The following is an 18,510-nucleotide window of genomic DNA, read 5'->3' as shown; positions in this document are numbered from 1 at the left end:
AATGCCTCAAACTTTTCCAAATCGTTCAAATGTGAAAACTGTAGAAGTAAAAAAAACACTCAAAGCACATGAAAGTCTTCCGATTTTGTTTATTACACATAATACATGTTTATTGCACAACTCTAAAGTCCATAGCACAACATTATAGATAGCGCTGTTTTTAATATTTTTACAACGAATTCTAGACAACATTAGGCTATGTGCCCCTCCCTCCCCCCTCTCTCCTCTACTGTTCTTGACAGCAGATGCCCAGTCTGCAGGCCTCACACAGGGCTTTCTCATGGGGCCTCTTCCACACCTTCTCTGATCCTTCTGACCCTTCCTCCTCTTCCTCCTCCTCCTCTCCATAGCAGTTCTTCCTAATCTTTACAAACAGCCGGAGCAGTGCCTCTTCCACCTCATTCTTTGAAAAGCCTGGAAGTTCAAACTCTTCCCGGCAGCGTCTGCATGCCTGGCCGAAAGGCCGCATCAGGACGGTCCCCCGGCCTGTCTCATCCCACAGCCGATAACGGAACACTACCACCACCCGTGCCGACGGCCATGTCTTAGAACACTCACCACACTGGAACCTGAGGGAGAGAGTTAGAGGGGGGAGAGAGAGAAGGAGGGAGCATTACAATGAGAGCATATCTATTGGCATGGAGTTCCATCATGTCCAAGTCAACAGAAGGAGTTGAAGACAAGTGGTTTGTTTCCACATTGTGGTGCTGCAGTGCCAATCTTCTAAATCTGTGAGCTGCTGAGCTCTTTGTGGAGCCAAGTCAGGGCAAATCCATAGAGATTGATAGAGGGCTCATCTTTGTAACTGTGTTAGAGTTGTCAGATTGTCTGTTAGTCAATTCTGAACTTTTTGCTCTCAGAGCGTTCAGAGCACACACTGGACGCTCTGGACGAGGAGAAGGGTTCATTCGAGCGTTCTGACCTCACAACCGCAGTCAAACCCCCAAGCTAACGAGCAAAATGTGTCTACCTTGCTAGCTACTTCCAGACACAAATGAGAGAACACTGGCTATTTTACTCGCCTAGCAGAGCTGGTTAAGCTTTCATGTTATCTAGAGCATTAGTGACTGTAACTGTGCTGCTGGCAACAATTTAATTATGTTTTTTTGCCGATGTTTAATGACACCAGTCATATTCAGGTGTTGCGCTTCCTAAATTCATCAATTATTCTGCGCTCTGGTACATTCAGACCAGGGTGCTCTGAAATCGGAGTAGATAGCCAGTGTGAATTTACAAACGCACCAGAGCCGCCATGAGCAGAGTGCATGCAGAGCGACCTGCCTGTGCGGAGGGAGCGAGCGACAGACATAGAGGAGCAGCTAATGGAATGACTAATGGTGGAAGTTATCTCTGTATTTCGGGTTTCGGGCAGGGCTGGGCTTTAAATTTGTCAAAAGCAATCGGGACTGCGTAGGGCAGGGCCTGAATGTCACAGGCATGGGTAGGGATCGGGCTTAAAATTCATGCACGTGCAGGGCTCTACAACAGGGTCACCAGGAGGGATCAGCCAATGAAGTTGGAAGCCCCACCCAGTTGACTAGATTAAAATTAGGGAAGCCCTCAATGGCGCTGCCCATGCTAATGGGGCATTTTGGCATCTAGAGGCTTCTATCATTCTCTATGGGCAAATCACAGGCCTATTATAATTATAATTATAGTAAGGGAAAAACGTACTGTCCGTTGGCACAGTGGCTGTACACCCGCCATCTTCTCCTCCTCTCCTCCTTGGTGAGTGTTTCTGTCAGGCCGTAGTTGAAGTGGAAAGCCCACTGGTCACTGCTGCCCAGCTCCTCATCCAACATCTCCTCAAAACACTCTGACCACCGGGTGGGCATCCAGTCTGCGCAACACAAACACGCACACACACACACACACACACACAGATCAGGACTGGTCAGAAAGTGCAGATGGGGCTTTACAGATGAATGCACATACAAATGCCTAGGCCTACTGCCATTATGTAAATAAACAAGCAAAAACTATATAGGATAAAATAAACAAAATAAATTAAAAGTATTGCCTACAGTACGTACCTGTATTCATGGTTCTCAATGTTGAAGAACAAATGCTAAAGAATGTTGAAGAACAAAATAACAAAATGCTATTGAAGAACAAATTACCTGTTGGTGTTGTTATATTGCTCGGTATGAGCTGGGAATATTTATATGTTCCCGGGTGCTATGGCCTTGACGTTGGGATTTGGAAACTGAAATTTAACGGCTTCTTTCGCTGAGGATGTGTACGCGGTCCAGGGTACTATTGCCCTGCCTGACGTTGCGATTTGGAAACCGAAACTCACCGTCTACTTTCACATTTTGCTGGCCAAGTTCTTGGCATGCTGCCCACTGTACCCTGTCTTCCATTGTCACTGAGCGCAACTGACGACCAGCACTCGAGAGACAATATTTTTTACAAACCCCAGAAACGGAACTGTTACTTAAATAGAGCCATGACTATATGGAACTCTATTCCACATCAAGTAACTGATGCAAGCAGTAAATTTAGATTTAAAAATCTGATTTAAAAAAACACCTTATGGAACAGCAGGAAGGTTGAAGCAACACAAACATAGGTGTAGACACATGCATGCACACACAATAACATACGCACTATACACACACATACACATGGATTTAGTACTGTAGATATGTGGTAGTGGTGGAGTAGGGGCCTGAGGGCACACAGTGTGTTGTGAAATCTGTGAATGTATTGTAGTGTTTTTAAAATGGTATAAACTGCCTTAATTTTGCTGGACCCCAGGAAGAGTAGCTGCCAAGGCAGCAGCGAATGTGGATCCATAGTAAATAGAAATACATGCAAAGGCTCTGCCCCATTCTGTCATGTTCACTGACAGTTAGGCCATAAAGACAAGCATGATCCTGACCACTGCCATTTTTTATCAGTTGAACATTTGCTGGATACAGATAATTGTAGGCCCAACATAAAATGATTATAAAATAAGGCTCCTAGATGATAAAGTAATCTCTAAGTAGACTTAACTGTTGGTTTAGTGTGTTATTCAAATAATTTATGGGTAACAATAAAGTTACTATAATGTTTCAGTTACAATGGTCAAGAAACAACTATAACTTTTCTGTGAACCATGGTGTGTTTTTATATATACTGAACTAACAAATAAATGCAACATGCAACAATTTCAAAGACTTTACTGAGTTACAGTTCATATAAGGAAATCAGTCAATTAAATTAATTATGGCCTAATCGATGGATTTCACATGACTGGTAATATAGATATGCATTTGTTGGTCATAGATACCTTTAAAAAAGGGTGTGTGGATTCAAAATACCAATCAGTATCTGGTCTGATCACCAGACTTGGCGGGAACTGGAGCAAGCTGTCGTACACGTCGATCCAGAGCGTCCCAAACATGCTCAATGGGTGACATGTCTGGTGAGTATGCAGGCCATGGAAGAACTGGGATTTTTTCAGCTTCCAAGAATTGTGTACAGATCCTTGCGACATGGGGCCGTGCATTATCATGCTGAAACACAAGGTGATGGTGGCGGATGAATGGCACAACAGTGGGCCTAAGGATCTCGTCAAAGTATCTCTGTGCATTCCAATTGCCATTGATAAAATAGAATTGTGTTCGTTGTTCGTAGCTTATGCCTGCCCATATCATAACCCCACCGCTACCATGGGGCACTCTGTTCCCAATGTTGACATGAACAAACCGCTCGTCCACACAACGCCATACATGTAGCAGTTATGAGGCCGGTTGGGCGTACTGCCAAATTTTCTAAAACAGCTTTGGAGGTGGCTTATGATAGAGAAATGAACATGAAATTCTCTGGTAACAGCTCTGGTGGAAATTCCTGCAGTCAGCATGCCAATTGCATCTGTGGTATAGTGTTGTATGACAAAACTGCACATTTTACGGTGGCCTTTTATTGTCCCCAGCAAAATGTGCACCTGTGTTTAATCAGCTTCTTGATGTGCCACACCTGTTAGGTGGATGGATTATCTTGGCAAAGAAGAAATGCTCACTAACAAAGATGTAAATAAATTTGTGCGTCAAATTTGAGAGAAATAAGCTTTTTGTGCGTTTGGACAATTTCTGGGATGTTTTATTTCAGCTCCTGAAAACACTTTACATGATGCATGGCTATAGTTCAGTGTAGATTGGACTACTATACAACATAGTATTTATGTTCACTTTATTCAGGAAAACAAGGACCAAAACAAGAAGCAGGCAGATAGTAATAGCAGGCGCGGTAGTAGTTGCCCTTGTCTTTGATTTCTGAGGTAAGATAGGAATGACAGTTAAGATTTTGTTCTGTAAATAGTTTTTCTGTACCCCTAATAACATCTTGCTCTGCCTCAGAGTATACTTCCTGAAGTACCTTCTCATGTCCAGTTTAACAGTACGCCTATGTTCCTATGAGTCTTACCAAGTATCCCAGGTGGATAGGCCTGGGCCAAGTACCCACAGGGGAACACTGATATGTGGGAACACCAACCCCATGTTGAAAACCACTGCAGTAATAAGCAAAATGATTCAGTGAGTCAAAATGGCATTTGTCATACATGTTTATCCATGTGGCTCAGTAGGTAGAGCACTTGCAATGGCAGGTTGTGGGTTCAATACCCACGGGGAACCAGTATGAAAAAATACAAAAATATATGCACTCACTACTGTAAGTTGCTCTGCACCAAAGCTGTGGAACAATAGTATGTAAAGGAGAGGAACAATTGATCGTTCTTATTCATAATATAAGTGTTCAGTATTTATTATTGTAAGCTGAAAAACAATGAACATTTAGTTTTTTCCTGTTTGAGGAAGGGGAAGCCTGGACCAGAAGTTCACCAGTTCAAATTCCCACTCGCCCACATAACGCCAGAAATACAATTTCCAAACAACCACTATAGTCTCCAAAAGTCTTAAGAACAATTTTTCACATTGGTGAATTTAAGATCACCTGAGTTTATGGAATGATTATGATAGCATAATCATAACATATGTTGTTCTAATGAGGTTGGTTTATTACTGGACTATATTCCCGTTACCTTGTTTATGCAATTAGTATTTTAAATTATCCGTTAGCTGTTTTTTTACGTGTTATTTCTTACATTAGTACCCCAGGTCATCTTAGGTTTCATTACATACAGTCGAGAAGAACTACTGAATATAAGATCAGCGTCAACTCACCATCAGTACGACCAAGAATATGTTTTTCGCGACGCGGATCCTGTGTTCTGCCTTACAAACAGGACAACGGAGCGGATCCCATGCAGCGACCCAAAAAAACGACTCAGAAAAAGAGGGAAACGAGGCGGTCTTCTGGTCAGACTCCGGAGACGGGCACACCGTGCACCACTCCCTAGCATTCTTCTTGCCACTGTCCAGTCTCTTGACAACAAGGTTGATGAAATCCGAGCAAGGGTAGCGTTCCAGAGGGACATCAGAGACTGTAACGTTCTTTGCTTCACGGAAACGTGGCTCACTGGAGAGACGCTATCCGAGGCGGTGCAGCCAACGGGTTTCTCCACGCATCGCGCAGACAGAAACAAACATCTTTCTGGTAAGAAGAGGGGCGGGGGCGTATGCCTTATGGCTAACGTGACATGGTGTGATGAAAGAAACATACAGGAACTCAAATCCTTTTGTTCACCTGATTTAGAATTCCTCACAATCAAATGTAGACCGCATTATCTACCAAGATAATTCTCTTCGATTATAATCACAGCCATATATATCCCCCCCCAAGCAGACACATCGATGGCTCTGAATGAACTTTATTTGACTCTTTGCAAACTGGAAACCATTTATCCGGAGGCTGCATTCATTGTAGCTGGGGATTTTAACAAGGCTAATCTGAAAACAAGACTCCCTAAATTTTATCAGCATATCGATTGCGCAACCAGGGGTGGAAAGATCTTGGATCATTGTTACTCTAACTTCCGCGACGCATATAAGGCCCTGCCCCGCCCCCCTTTCGGAAAAGCTGACCACGACTCCATTTTGTTGATCCCTGCCTACAGACAGAAACTAAAACAAGAAGCTCCCACGCTGAGGTCTGTCCAACGCTGGTCCGACCAAGCTGATTCCACACTCCAAGACTGCTTCCATCACGTGGACTGGGACATGTTTCGTATTGCGTCAGATAACAATATTGACGAATACGCTGATTCGGTGTGCGAGTTCATTAGAACGTGCGTTGAAGATGTCGTTCCCATAGCAACGATTAAAACATTCCCTAACCAGAAACCATGGATTGATGGCAGCATTCGTGTGAAACTGAAAGCGCGAACCACTGCTTTTAATCAGGGCAAGGTGTCTGGTAACATGACCGAATACAAACAGTGCAGCTATTCCCTCCACAAGGCTATCAAACAAGCTAAGCGTCAGTACAGAGACAAAGTAGAATCTCAATTGAACGGCTCAGACACAAGAGGCATGTGGCAGGGTCTACAGTCAATCACGGACTACGGGAAGAAATCCAGCCCAGTCACGGACCAGGATGTCTTGCTCCCAGGCAGACTAAATAACTTTTTTGCCCGCTTTGAGGACAATACAGTGCCACTGACACGGCCTGCAACGAAAACATGCGGTCTCTCCTTCACTGCAGCCGAGGTGAGTAAGACATTTAAACGTGTTAACCCTCGCAAGGCTGCAGGCCCAGACGGCATCCCCAGCCGCGCCCTCAGAGCATGCGCAGACCAGCTGGCGGGTGTGTTTACGAACATATTCAATCAATCCCTATACCAGTCTGCTGTTCCCACATGCTTCAAGAGGGCCACCATTGTTCCTGTTCCCAAGAAAGCTAAGGTAACTGAGCTAAACGACTACCGCCCCGTAGCACTCACTTCCGTCATCATGAAGTGCTTTGAGAGACTAGTCAAGGACCATATCACCTCCACCCTACCTGACACCCTAGACCCACTCCAATTTGCTTACCGCCCAAATAGGTCCACAGACGATGCAATCTCAACCACACTGCACACTACCCTAACCCATCTGGACAAGAGGAATACCTATGTGAGAATGCTGTTCAATGACTACAGCTCGGCATTCAACACCATAGTACCCTCCAAGCTCGTCATCAAGCTCGAGACCCTGGGTCTCGACCCCGCCCTGTGCAACTGAGTACTGGACTTCCTGACGGGCCGCCCCCAGGTGGTGAGGGTAGGCAACAACATCTCCTCCCCGCTGATCCTCAACACTGGGGCCCCACAAGGGTGCGTTCTGAGCCCTCTCCTGTACTCCCTGTTCACCCATGACTGCGTGGCCACGCACGCCTCCAACTCAATCATCAAGTTTGCGGACGACACAACAGTGGTAGGCTTGATTACCAACAACGACGAGACGGCCTACAGGGAGGAGGTGAGGGCCCTCGGAGTGTGGTGTCAGGAAAATAACCTCACACTCAACGTCAACAAAACTAAGGAGATTATTGTGGACTTCAGGAAACAGCAGAGGGAACACCCCCCTATCCACATCGATGGAACAGTAGTGGAGAGGGTAGCAAGTTTTAAGTTCCTCGGCATACACATCACAGACAAACTGAATTGGTCCACTCACACAGACAGCATTGTGAAGAAGGCGCAGCAGCGCCTCTTCAACCTCAGGAGGCTGAAGAAATTCGGCTTGTCACCAAAAGCACTCACAAACTTCTACAGATGCACAATCGAGAGCATCCTGGCGGGCTGTATCACCGCCTGGTACGGCAACTGCTCCGCCCTCAACCGTAAGGCTCTCCAGAGGGTAGTGAGGTCTGCACAACGCATCACCGGGGGCAAACTACCTGCCCTCCAGGACACCTACACCACCCGATGTCACAGGAAGGCCATAAAGATCATCAAGGACATCAACCACCCGAGCCACTGCCTGTTCACCCCGCTATCATCCAGAAGGCGAGGTCAGTACAGGTGCATCAAAGCTGGGACCGAGAGACTGAAAAACAGCTTCTATCTCAAGGCCATCAGACTGTTAAACAGCCACCACTAACATTGAGTGGCTGCTGCCAACACACTGACACTGACTCAACTCTAGCCACTTTAATAATGGGAATTGATGGGAAATGATGTAAATATATCATTAGCCACTTTAAACAATGCTACCTTATATAATGTTACTTACCCTACATTATTCATCTCATATGCATACGTATATACTGTACTCTATATCATCGACTGTATCCTTATGTAATACATGTATCACTAGCCACTTTAACTATGCCACTTTGTTTACATACTCATCTCATATGTATATACTGTACTCGATACCATCTACTGTATCTTGCCTATGCTGCTCTGTACCATCACTCATTCATATATCCTTATGTACATATTCTTTATCCCCTTACACTGTGTACAAGACAGTAGTTTTGGAATTGTTAGTTAGATTACTTGTTGGTTATTACTGCATTGTCGGAACTTGAAGCATTTCGCTACACTCGCATTAACATCTGCTAACCATGTGTATGTGACAAATAAAATTTGATTTGGGTGGGTGCTGCTATGGTGACCAGTGAGCTGAGATAAGGCGGGGCTTTACCTAGCAGAGACTTGTAGAGCCAGTGGGTTTTGCGACGAGTATGAAGCGAGGGCCAGCCAATGAGAGCGTACAGGTCGCAGTGGTGGGTAGTATATATATATATTTTTTAAATGTATTTTACCTTTATTTAACTAGGCAAGTCAGTTAAGAACAAATTCTTATTTTCAATGACGGCCTAGGAACTGCCTGTTCAGGGGCAGAACGATAGATTTGTACCTTGTCAGCTCAGGGGTTTGAACTTGCAACCTTCCGGTTACTAGTCCAACTCTCTAACCACTAGGCTACCCTGCCGCCCCATATGGGGCTTTGGTGACAAAACGGATGGCACTGTGATAGACTGCATCCAATTTGTTGAGAAGAGTGTTGGAGGCTATTTTGAGGCTATTTTGTAAATGACATCGCCGAAGTCGAGGATCGGTAGGATGGTCAGTTTTACGAGGGCATGTTTAGCAGCATGAGTGAAGGATGCTTTGTTGTGAAATAGGAAGCCGATTCTAGATTTCATTTTGGATTGGAGATGTTTACACTAGAGAATGGTATCAAATTTCAGTAAATCAGGAAAGAGAATACATTGTTGTTTTAGCTTATAAGATGTACTAATGTACCTCCTGGGGGTGAAATGCACAGGCACATCTCTGAAGCCCTCCGAGCAGAGTTGGCCACGGACCTGCATTGTTTTTTTTATCTATCTGTAACAATACATAAGGAAGCCTGTGTTAGGAAGTACCATGCTGGTGACTTCAACATCTCACAGCATTCTCAAGCAGCTCACCTCCCACACCCAAAACCGGGAGTCTCGCTCTCTCTGGAACATTCCTTAACCTGTTGTGATTGGTTGACAAGATCAAAGGTTTGGACTTTGACACTGTGTATAGTCTCTTTGTTACAATATGCCATGACAATTTTATGGCCAAATATTATAATAAAGTTGCTGTTCATTAGTAGTAAAGGACTACATTTAATGACATGTATTTCTAGTACAGTATGTTTTCTAGATGACCACAGTTCAAATGTCATAGACCTATGCATGTTTTGCCATTATCTTATCATAATACATACATTCTGAAAAAGGTCCTACTGTACCACAGCTTGCCTGTTGCCTGTATTGGCAGGTCAAACCCCTGTGGTGGCAAATGTCCACAAGCAGGACATCCACTGCTTTATGGGCCTTATGGGACCTTTAAACATCTGAAGCAAACAAGATGTATGTTTCACACTACCACAAGAATCATTTGCAATACATAGCAAACCTCATGTAAACCAGGCTAATACAGTCAGCCTTCAAGAATACATAGCGTGATTGGAAAATGTGTCAGTATTCATGCAAGTAAGCTAATCAAGCATTATGGCAAATTAGTCAACTTAGGCTTTATCAGCTAAACTATATGATGGACCGACTACTTTTAATTAATAAACAAATACATTGGCATATAGGTAATGTTAGCTATGGCTAGACATGTTTATAACAAAGTCTATCCCCTGGATATCAAAGCATTATCTAACTTAGCTGGCATAATATAGCTACCATCTAAAAGGTCTAAAGAAAATCAACTGATACCAACTAATAGCTCCCCCTATTTGAAAGTGAATGCTATGCTACTGTAACGTTACCAAATGATATTCGTGACCGTACTGTAAGCTGTTTACATAGCTAGATACAGTAGCAAACGTTAGCTAGATAGCTAATGAACGTAGCTAGCTGAATGGCATTTACTAAAATGGGCAATAACTTAACCTTGGTAACATAAGCAGATTGCATAATATTTTAGATCTCACCAATTTTGACACTTATCTTACCTATTAAAAACGATTGCTAGTAGCTAGAGCTGTACAGTCGTGGCGGCCAAAAGTTTTGAGAATGACACAAATATTAATTTTCACAAAGTCTGCTGCCTCAGTTTGTATGATGGCAATTTGCATATACTCTAGAATGTTATGAAGAGTGATCAGATGAATTGCAATTATTTGCAAAGTCCCTCTTTGCCATGCAAATGAACTGAATCCCCAAAAACATTTCCACTGCATTTCAGCCCTGCCACAAAAGGACCAGCTGACATCATGTCAGTGATTCTCTCATTAACACAGGTGTGAGTGTTGACAAGGACAAGGCTGGAGATCACTCTGTCATGCTGATTGAGTTTGAATAACAGACTGTAAGCTTCAAAAGGAGGGTGGTGCTTGGAATAATTGTTCTTCCTCTGTCACCCATGGTTACCTGCAAGGAAACATGTGCCGTCATCATTGCTTTGCACAAAAAGGGCTTCATAGGCAAGAATACTGCTGCCAGTAAGACTGCACCTAAATCAACCATTTATCGGATCATCAAGAACTTCAAGGAGAGCAGTTAAATTGTTGTGAAGAAGGCTTCAGGGTGCCCTAGAAAGTCCAGCAAGCACCAGGACCGTCTCCTAAAGTTGATTCAGCTGCGGGATCGGGGCACCACCAGTACAGAGCTTGCTTAGGAAAGGCAGCAGGCAGGTGTGAGTGCATCTGCACGCACAGTGAGGCAAACACTTTTGGAGGATGGCCTGGTGTCAAGAAGGGCCAAAGAAGCCACTTCTCTTCAGGAAAAACATCAGTGACAGACTGATATTCTGCAAAAGGTACAGGTATTGGACTGCTGAGGACTGGGGTAAAGTCATTGTCTCTGATGAATCCCCTTTCCGATTGTTTGGGTCATCTGGAAAAAAGCTTGTCAGGAGAAGACAAGGTGAGTGTTACCATCAGTCCTGTGTCATGCCAACAGTAAAGCATCCTGAGACCATTCATGTGTGGGGTTGCTTCTCAGCCAAGGGAGTGGGCTCACTCACAATTTTGCCTAAGAACACAGCCATGAATAAAGAATGGTACCAACACATCCTCCGGCTACTTTGAAGAATCTCAAATATATTTGTTTAACACTTTTGACTGATATTGTACATTTTGTTCTCGCCTTGTCAAGAGACGCCATTTAAACGGCTGTCACAATCTCTGTACAATCAGCACGAACCCCTCGGGATGTAGCGCTCAACAGTGCATCCCACTTAAAAAGCAGCTGTTCGTCTTGATGTTCTTCTTTATAAAAAGCTACCGCAACACTTTTCCATTTCAAACAAGTTCGCTCTTCCAACCACGCTTCACTTGCTTGATACCCTTTCACGTCCCTGGGTCTTCTTCTTCTTCTGTGGGTTTTATGGCCGACTACAACCCAAAATGGTGTATTGTCGCCACCAATTGGATGGGTTGAAACACCCCCAAAACGTTAAAAATATATCTGTACGTAATAGGGAAACTAACTTAATCCACCGTAATAAAAATAGTACATTGCCAAAACAAACAAATCTCTAACTTCTTCCATCTTTTAATTCTCCATATCTACCTTCTCGGGGTCTAGGACCTGAGAGGGTGGTATGGCTCTAGGACCCGAGAGGGTGGTATGGCTCTAGGACCTGAGAGGGTGGTATGGCTTGTTCCAATATTCCATGTAACTTTCGCTGAGAAATCTTTCAGCCCCAGGAACCGCTCCGCCTCATCCACTATGATTTCTATCTTCCAGGACCTTCTCTCCACCTTGGCAGTGCCATTAATTACCATAGCTACAGTGCCTTGCGAAAGTATTCGGCCCCCTTGAACTTTGCGACCTTTTGCCACATTTCAGGCTTCAAACATAAAGATATAAAACTGTATTTTTTTGTGAAGAATCAACAACAAGTGGGACACAATCATGAAGTGGAACGACATTTATTGGATATTTCAAACTTTTTTAATTAACAAATCAAAAACTGAAAAATTGGGCGTGCAAAATTATTCAGCCCCTTTACTTTCAGTGCAGCAAACTCTCTCCAGAAGTTCAGTGAGGATCTCTGAATGATCCAATGTTGACCTAAATGACTAATGATGATAAATACAATCCACCTGTGTGTAATCAAGTCTCCGTATAAATGCACCTGCACTGTGATAGTCTCAGAGGTCCGTTAAAAGCGCAGAGAGCATCATGAAGAACAAGGAACACACCAGGCAGGTCCGAGATACTGTTGTGAAGAAGTTTAAAGCCGGATTTGGATACAAAAAGATTTCCCAAGCTTTAAACATCCCACGGAGTACTGTGAAAGCGATAATATTGAAATGGAAGGAGTATCAGGCCACTGCAAATCTACCAAGACCTGGCCGTCCCTCTAAACTTTCAGATCATACAAGGAGAAGACTGATCAGAGATGCAGCCAAGAGGCCCATGATCACTCTGGATGAACTGCAGAGATCTACAGCTGAGGTGGGAGACTCTGTCCATAGGACAACAATCAGTCGTATATTGCACAAATCTGGCCTTTATGGAAGAGTGGCAAGAAGAAAGCCATTTCTTAAAGATATCCATAAAAAGTGTTGTTTAAAGTTTGCCACAAGCCACCTGGGAGACACACCAAACATGTTGAAGAAGGTGCTCTGGTCAGATGAAACCAAAATTGAACTTTTTGGCAACAATGCAAAACGTTATGTTTGGCGTAAAAGCAACACAGCTCATCACCCTGAACACACTATCCCCACTGTCAAACATGGTGGTGGCAGCATCATGGTTTGGGCCTGCTTTTCTTCAGCAGGGACAGGGAAGATGGTTAAAATTGATGGGAAGATGGATGGAGCCAAATACAGGACCATTCTGGAAGAAAACCTGATGGAGTCTGCAAAAGACCTGAGACTGGGACGGAGATTTGTCTTCCAACAAGACAATGATCCAAAACATAAAGCAAAATCTACAATGGAATGGTTCAATAATAAACATATCCAGGTGTTAGAATGGCCAAGCCAAAGTCCAGACCTGAATCCAATCGAGAATCTGTGGAAAGAACTGAAAACTGCTGTTCACAAATGCTCTCCATCCAACCTCACTGAGCTCGAGCTGTTTTGCAAGGAGGAATGGGAAAAAATTTCAGTCTCTCGATGTGCAAAACTGATAGAGACATACCCCAAGCGACTTACAGCTGTAATCGCAGCAAAAGGTGGCGCTACAAAGTATTAACTTAAGGGGGCTGAATAATTTTGCACGCCCAATTTTTCAGTTTTTGATTTGTTAAAAAAGTTTGAAATATCCAATAAATGTCGTTCCACTTCATGATTGTGTCCCACTTGTTGTTGATTCTTCACAAAAAAATACAGTTTTATATCTTTATGTTTGAAGCCTGAAATGTGGCAAAAGGTTGCAAAGTTCAAGGGGGCCGAATACTTTCGCAAGGCACTGTATAAAGGCCAAAGTCCACCATCTTAACCTTTAAAATGTCAGGAACCTGCTGGTGAAAGGCAACCCATGCAAACTGCAGTGTAGGCCTATCCACTACCATGGACTCTTCTGGTGCACCATTCAAACCCTCAACCCTTTTCACAGCTGCTGCATATGAAAGGCTCTGTACAACCCTGACTTTGGCCACCTCATTCTCTTTCACCCTTGTGGGGCATTCGAAAGATGTGGCTTCATCGACTTCTCCCTTATGCAAACACTTGATGCATGACCAAAAGCTTTACAATGATCACACTGCATTGCTCTTGGGATAAATGCTCTGACTCTGTAGTTAATATACCCTAACTGCACTTGAGTAGGGAGACTCCATATCAAAAAACAAAAGAACAGATACTCTTCCATTTTTCACCACTCACCACATGATTCATCCGACGTGCTTCAATCACTCCAGGAATATTTTCAATCTGTTCAAAATCGACTTCCCACGAGAAGCCAGATATAACCCCCTTGAGGGGTGCCCTGTTTCGAATCGACACACACGACACTTCAAACTTAGCAAATCGGTTAAGACATAACTCACGTTCCTTCTGATCCGCAGAAGCACAAAAATTCGAAACAAGCCCGCCTCTCGTCATCCTCACAGCCTTCAATTTACCCAGCACTCTCTCCACCAGTTTGGATAACTCAAATTGTTTCTTCAAGATTGGTACTCTTCTCAGCTGCTCCTCATTAACAAACCTTACTCCTACTAGATACGAAGGGTCATTCTCATCATTGTACACTACTTTGCTCAATTTTCCATTATTTTGGACAATACTCCAATTCTCCTTGATTCTACAGCCATTGTATTCAGAATCCACTTCATCATCCGCTTCCGCCATCTTTCGATTCTCTACGGCGGTTGGCTGTGTCAACTGGGCTTGCAGTTGACGTACAACGCCTCCTGGCGGCCATGTTGGAAGACCACCGCATGAATTCTTCGTTTCGACAACAGCAGAGTGGCAACCCCAAACTGCATGATAACAGTGATGACTAAAACTAGTTTATTCATGGTCATTTTCTGTGGAGTAGTTGGCTGCTCTAACAAGGCATGAAAGGCGGGGTGTGACGCTATTGTCCTTCTTCCAAAGAATGAGAAGCTATTCATGATTGGCTTTTGAAACATGTACATGGAGATGATGATTGGACATGGTTAACACCCTAACTTGAGTAAAATAGCGCCAAAGCTCCAAGAGCTTGTGCTAAATGACTAAAATGTAAATGTAAAATTTCATTCAACACTGGAACATTTAACCCACAAATTATGCAAAAACAAACATAAACCAAGCCAACTGGAAAAAGGAGAAGTAATTTATTGATAAATTAATATTATATAAAAGACAAGAAAAAAAGTATTACATGTTTAAGCACAGCAGACATAACATACAGTAGACAGCCCATAGGGAGGAGGTCAGAGACCTGGCCGTGTGGTGTGTAATATTTATTTAACTAGGCAAGTCAGTTTAGTAAAAATTATTATTTACAATAATGGCCTACACCGGTCAAACCCGGACGACGCTGGGCCAATTGTGCGCTGCCCTATGGGACTCCCAATCACGACTGGTTGTGATACAGCCTGGAATCGAACCAGGGTGTCTGTAGTGACAGCTATAGCACTGAGATACAGTGCCTTAAACCACTGCGTCACTCGGGAGCCCTGGTGCCAGGACAACAACCTCTCCTTCAACATGATCAGGACAAAGAAGATGATTGTAGTCTACAGGAAAAGAAGAACCCGGCACACCCCCATTCTCATCGACGGGGCTGTAGTGGAGCAGGTTGGGAGCTTGTAACCAAAAAAGTGTTAAACAAAACAAAATATATTTTAGATTTAGATTCTTCAAAGTAGCCAACCTTTGCCTTGCTGATAGCTTTGCACAAGCTTGACATTATCTCAACCATATTTCCCTGGAATGCTTTTTCAAAAGTCTTGAAGGAGTTCCCACATATGCTGAGCATTTGTTGGCTGCTTTTCCTTCACTTTGCGGTCTCATCCCAAGCCATCTCAATTGGGTTGAGGTCAGGTGATTGTGGAGGCCAGGTCATCTGATGCAGCACTCCATCACTCTCCTTATTGGTCAAATACCCCTTACACAGCCTGGAGTTGTGTTGGGTCATTGTCCTGTTGAAAAATAAATTATAGTCCCACTAAGCGCAAACCAAATGGGATGGTGTATCACTGCAGAATGCTGTGGTAGCCATACTGGTTAAGTGTGCCTTGAATTCTAAATAAATCACAGCAAAGCACCCCCACACCATCTCCTCCATGCTTCACGGTGATAACCACACATGCTGAGATCACAAAGACACGGCGGTTGGAACCAAAAATCTTAAATTTGGACTCATCAGACCAAAGGACAGATTTACACCGGTCTAATGTCCATTGCTTGTATTTCTTGGCCTAAGTATCTCTTCTTCTTATTGGTGTCCTTGAGTAGTGTTTTTTTGCAGTAATTTGACAATGAAGACTTGATTCATGCAGTCTCCTTTTGATGCTGAGATGTGTCTGTTACTTGAACTCTGTGAAGCATTTATTTGGGCTGCAATTTCTGAGGCAGTTAACTCAAATGAACTCATCCACTGCAGCAGAGTTTGGGTCTTCTCTTCCTGTGGCGGTCCTCATGAGAACCAGTTTCTTCATAGCGCTTGATGGTTTTTGCGACTGAACTTCATGAAACTTTCCGAAATTGAATAATCGTCACGTCTTAAAGTAATAATGGACTGTTGTTTCTCTTTGCTTATTTGGGCTGTTCTTGCTATAATATGGACTTGGTCTTTTGCCAAATAGAGCTATTTTCTGTATACCACTCCTACCTTGTCACAACACAACTAATTGGCTCAAACGCATTAAGAAGGAAAGAAATTCCACAAATGAACTTTTAACAAGGCACACCTGTTAATTGAAATGCATTCCATAAAGCTGGTTGAGAGAATGCCAAGAGTGTGCAAAGCTGTAATTATTTTTATTTATTTAACAAGGCAAGTCAGTTAAGAACAAATTCTTATTTACAATGACGGCCTACCCCGGACAAACCCTAACACAGACAGCAATCACAGACAGCAATCGATTTCATTTTTGAAATCGGACACGATGGGTAGATTAACAAGATGTTTATCTTTCATTTGTTGTATTGGACTTGTTAATGTGTGAAAGTTACATATTTCTAAAAAATATTTTGGAATTTCGTGCGCTGCCTTTTCAGCGGAAAATGTTATCGGGTTCCGCTGTGCTAGGAAGGTTAACATTTTTTTGGTTACTACATGATTCCATATGTGTTATTTCATAGTTTTGATGTCTTCACAATTATTCTACAATGTAGAAAATAGTAAAAAATAAAGTACTGCATTTTTATCATAATCTTTAGAATATAGTTTTCTGTGGCATCATCTCGCAACCTGCAGTATATGTAGTTTAGCTGTATATAAACAACATAATCTGAGTCATAATGATAATACAAGAGAAAGATAATAGAGAGTGATTCTTACCAGTGAAGAGAGAACCATGAACTGTGCTGCCTGAGTCAGGTAGTCGTGCATCTAAAAGAAAAATGATTGTAAATATCTAAAACATGTGTATAACATTAAAATCAGTATGGTATTAGAAAGATGTAATTCTAAGATCATGACAATTAAATTATACTACAAAACATTAAGAACACCTGCTCTTTCCATGACATAGACTGACCAGGTGAAAGCTATGCTCCTTTATTGCATGTAATTTGTTAAATCGGTGTGGATGAAGGGGAGGAGACAGGTAAAAGAAGGATTTTTAACCCTTGAGACAATTGACATAGATTGTGTATGTGTGCAATTCAGAGGGTGAATGGGCTAGATAAAATATTTAAGTGCCTTTGAACAGGGTTTGGTAGTAGGTGTCAGGCGCACCGGTTTGTGTCAAGAACTGCAATACTGCTGGGTATTTCACGCGCAACAGTTTCCTGTGTGTATCAAAAATGGTCCACCATCCAAAGGACGTCCAGACAAATTGACACAACTGTGGGAAGTATTGGAATCAACAAGAGCCAGCATCCCGATGGAACGCTTTCGAAACCTTGTAGAATCCATGCCCAACGAATTGAGGCTGTCCTGAGGGCAAAAGGGTAGGAAGGTGTTCTTAATGTTTTGTACACTCAGTGTAGTTAGGTAATGACTTACCAGTAGTTAATATACCATATTATTTCAGTGTACCAATTTTTGTAATCTACCAGGTTATTTAATTAGCTATATCTTTGATAATTCTCCAAAAATTTCCCAGACTGCACTTGGACATTCCTCCCAATGAATTACAAAAAGTATTTTATTTTTAGGGACAGATAGCAATATACTGGGGGGAGGGGTGGTCCAAAATAGGGGAGGGTTGTCAAACATATTTTTTTGCTTTGGGGTGGATTGTGTTGTAGTCTACCAGTCTAACGGTCTATCCTGCCCTCTATCCACCATTCACAGTGACAATAGTGATAGGTGGATCATTTGTCCAGGTCTGCAATAGGCTAACTAGCAATCATACCACACATAAAAACATTCAAAGCTGCATACATTTTCAGTATGAATTGACAAGAACAAATAGGAATAGCTGATAGGCAGCGGAGAGGCCATGTGCAACAATGCGCATTTAAGAACAATGCAGACGTGAGACACATTGCTCAAAAATCTCCCAGAATGATCTTGTTTAGGGACAATACAATTATCCTCCCTAGACTAATTAATAATTGCATTATTGTTTTCAAGTGAGTACAAAATTCT

General features: G+C 42.9%; 1 protein-coding gene across 1 annotated transcript; it reads right to left on the bottom strand.

Annotated features, from left to right (window-relative positions):
* Window positions 1–226: 226 nt before the first annotated feature.
* On the bottom strand, window positions 227–2,230 carry LOC139372364 (receptor-transporting protein 3-like). The gene is made up of 3 exons (XM_071112079.1): window positions 2,121–2,230; window positions 1,675–1,840; window positions 227–569 (listed from the first exon to the last, which is right to left on the bottom strand). The coding sequence occupies exons 2-3, from the start codon at window positions 1,833–1,835 to the stop codon at window positions 227–229; spliced, it is 504 nt and encodes a 167-aa protein (XP_070968180.1). The 5' UTR covers window positions 1,836–1,840; window positions 2,121–2,230.
* Window positions 2,231–18,510: the final 16,280 nt, after the last annotated feature.

The sequence above is a fragment of the Oncorhynchus clarkii genome, chromosome 18 (genome assembly GCF_045791955.1).
Source record: "Oncorhynchus clarkii lewisi isolate Uvic-CL-2024 chromosome 18, UVic_Ocla_1.0, whole genome shotgun sequence".
Classification (NCBI taxonomy): domain Eukaryota; kingdom Metazoa; phylum Chordata; class Actinopteri; order Salmoniformes; family Salmonidae; genus Oncorhynchus; species Oncorhynchus clarkii.
This window is presented reverse-complemented; position numbering and strand designations above follow the sequence as displayed.

What these genes read in the sequence shown, in the direction of transcription:
- LOC139372364 (XM_071112079.1), bottom strand. Translation starts at nt 1,835, where the DNA reads ATGCCCACCCGGTGGTCAGAGTGTTTTGAGGAGATGTTGGATGAGGAG. An exon ending in AGCCACTGTGCCAACGGACA is followed by an intron (nt 570 to 1,674) that starts GTACGTTTTTCC and finishes TCTCTCCCTCAG; the next exon opens with GTTCCAGTGTGGTGAGTGTT.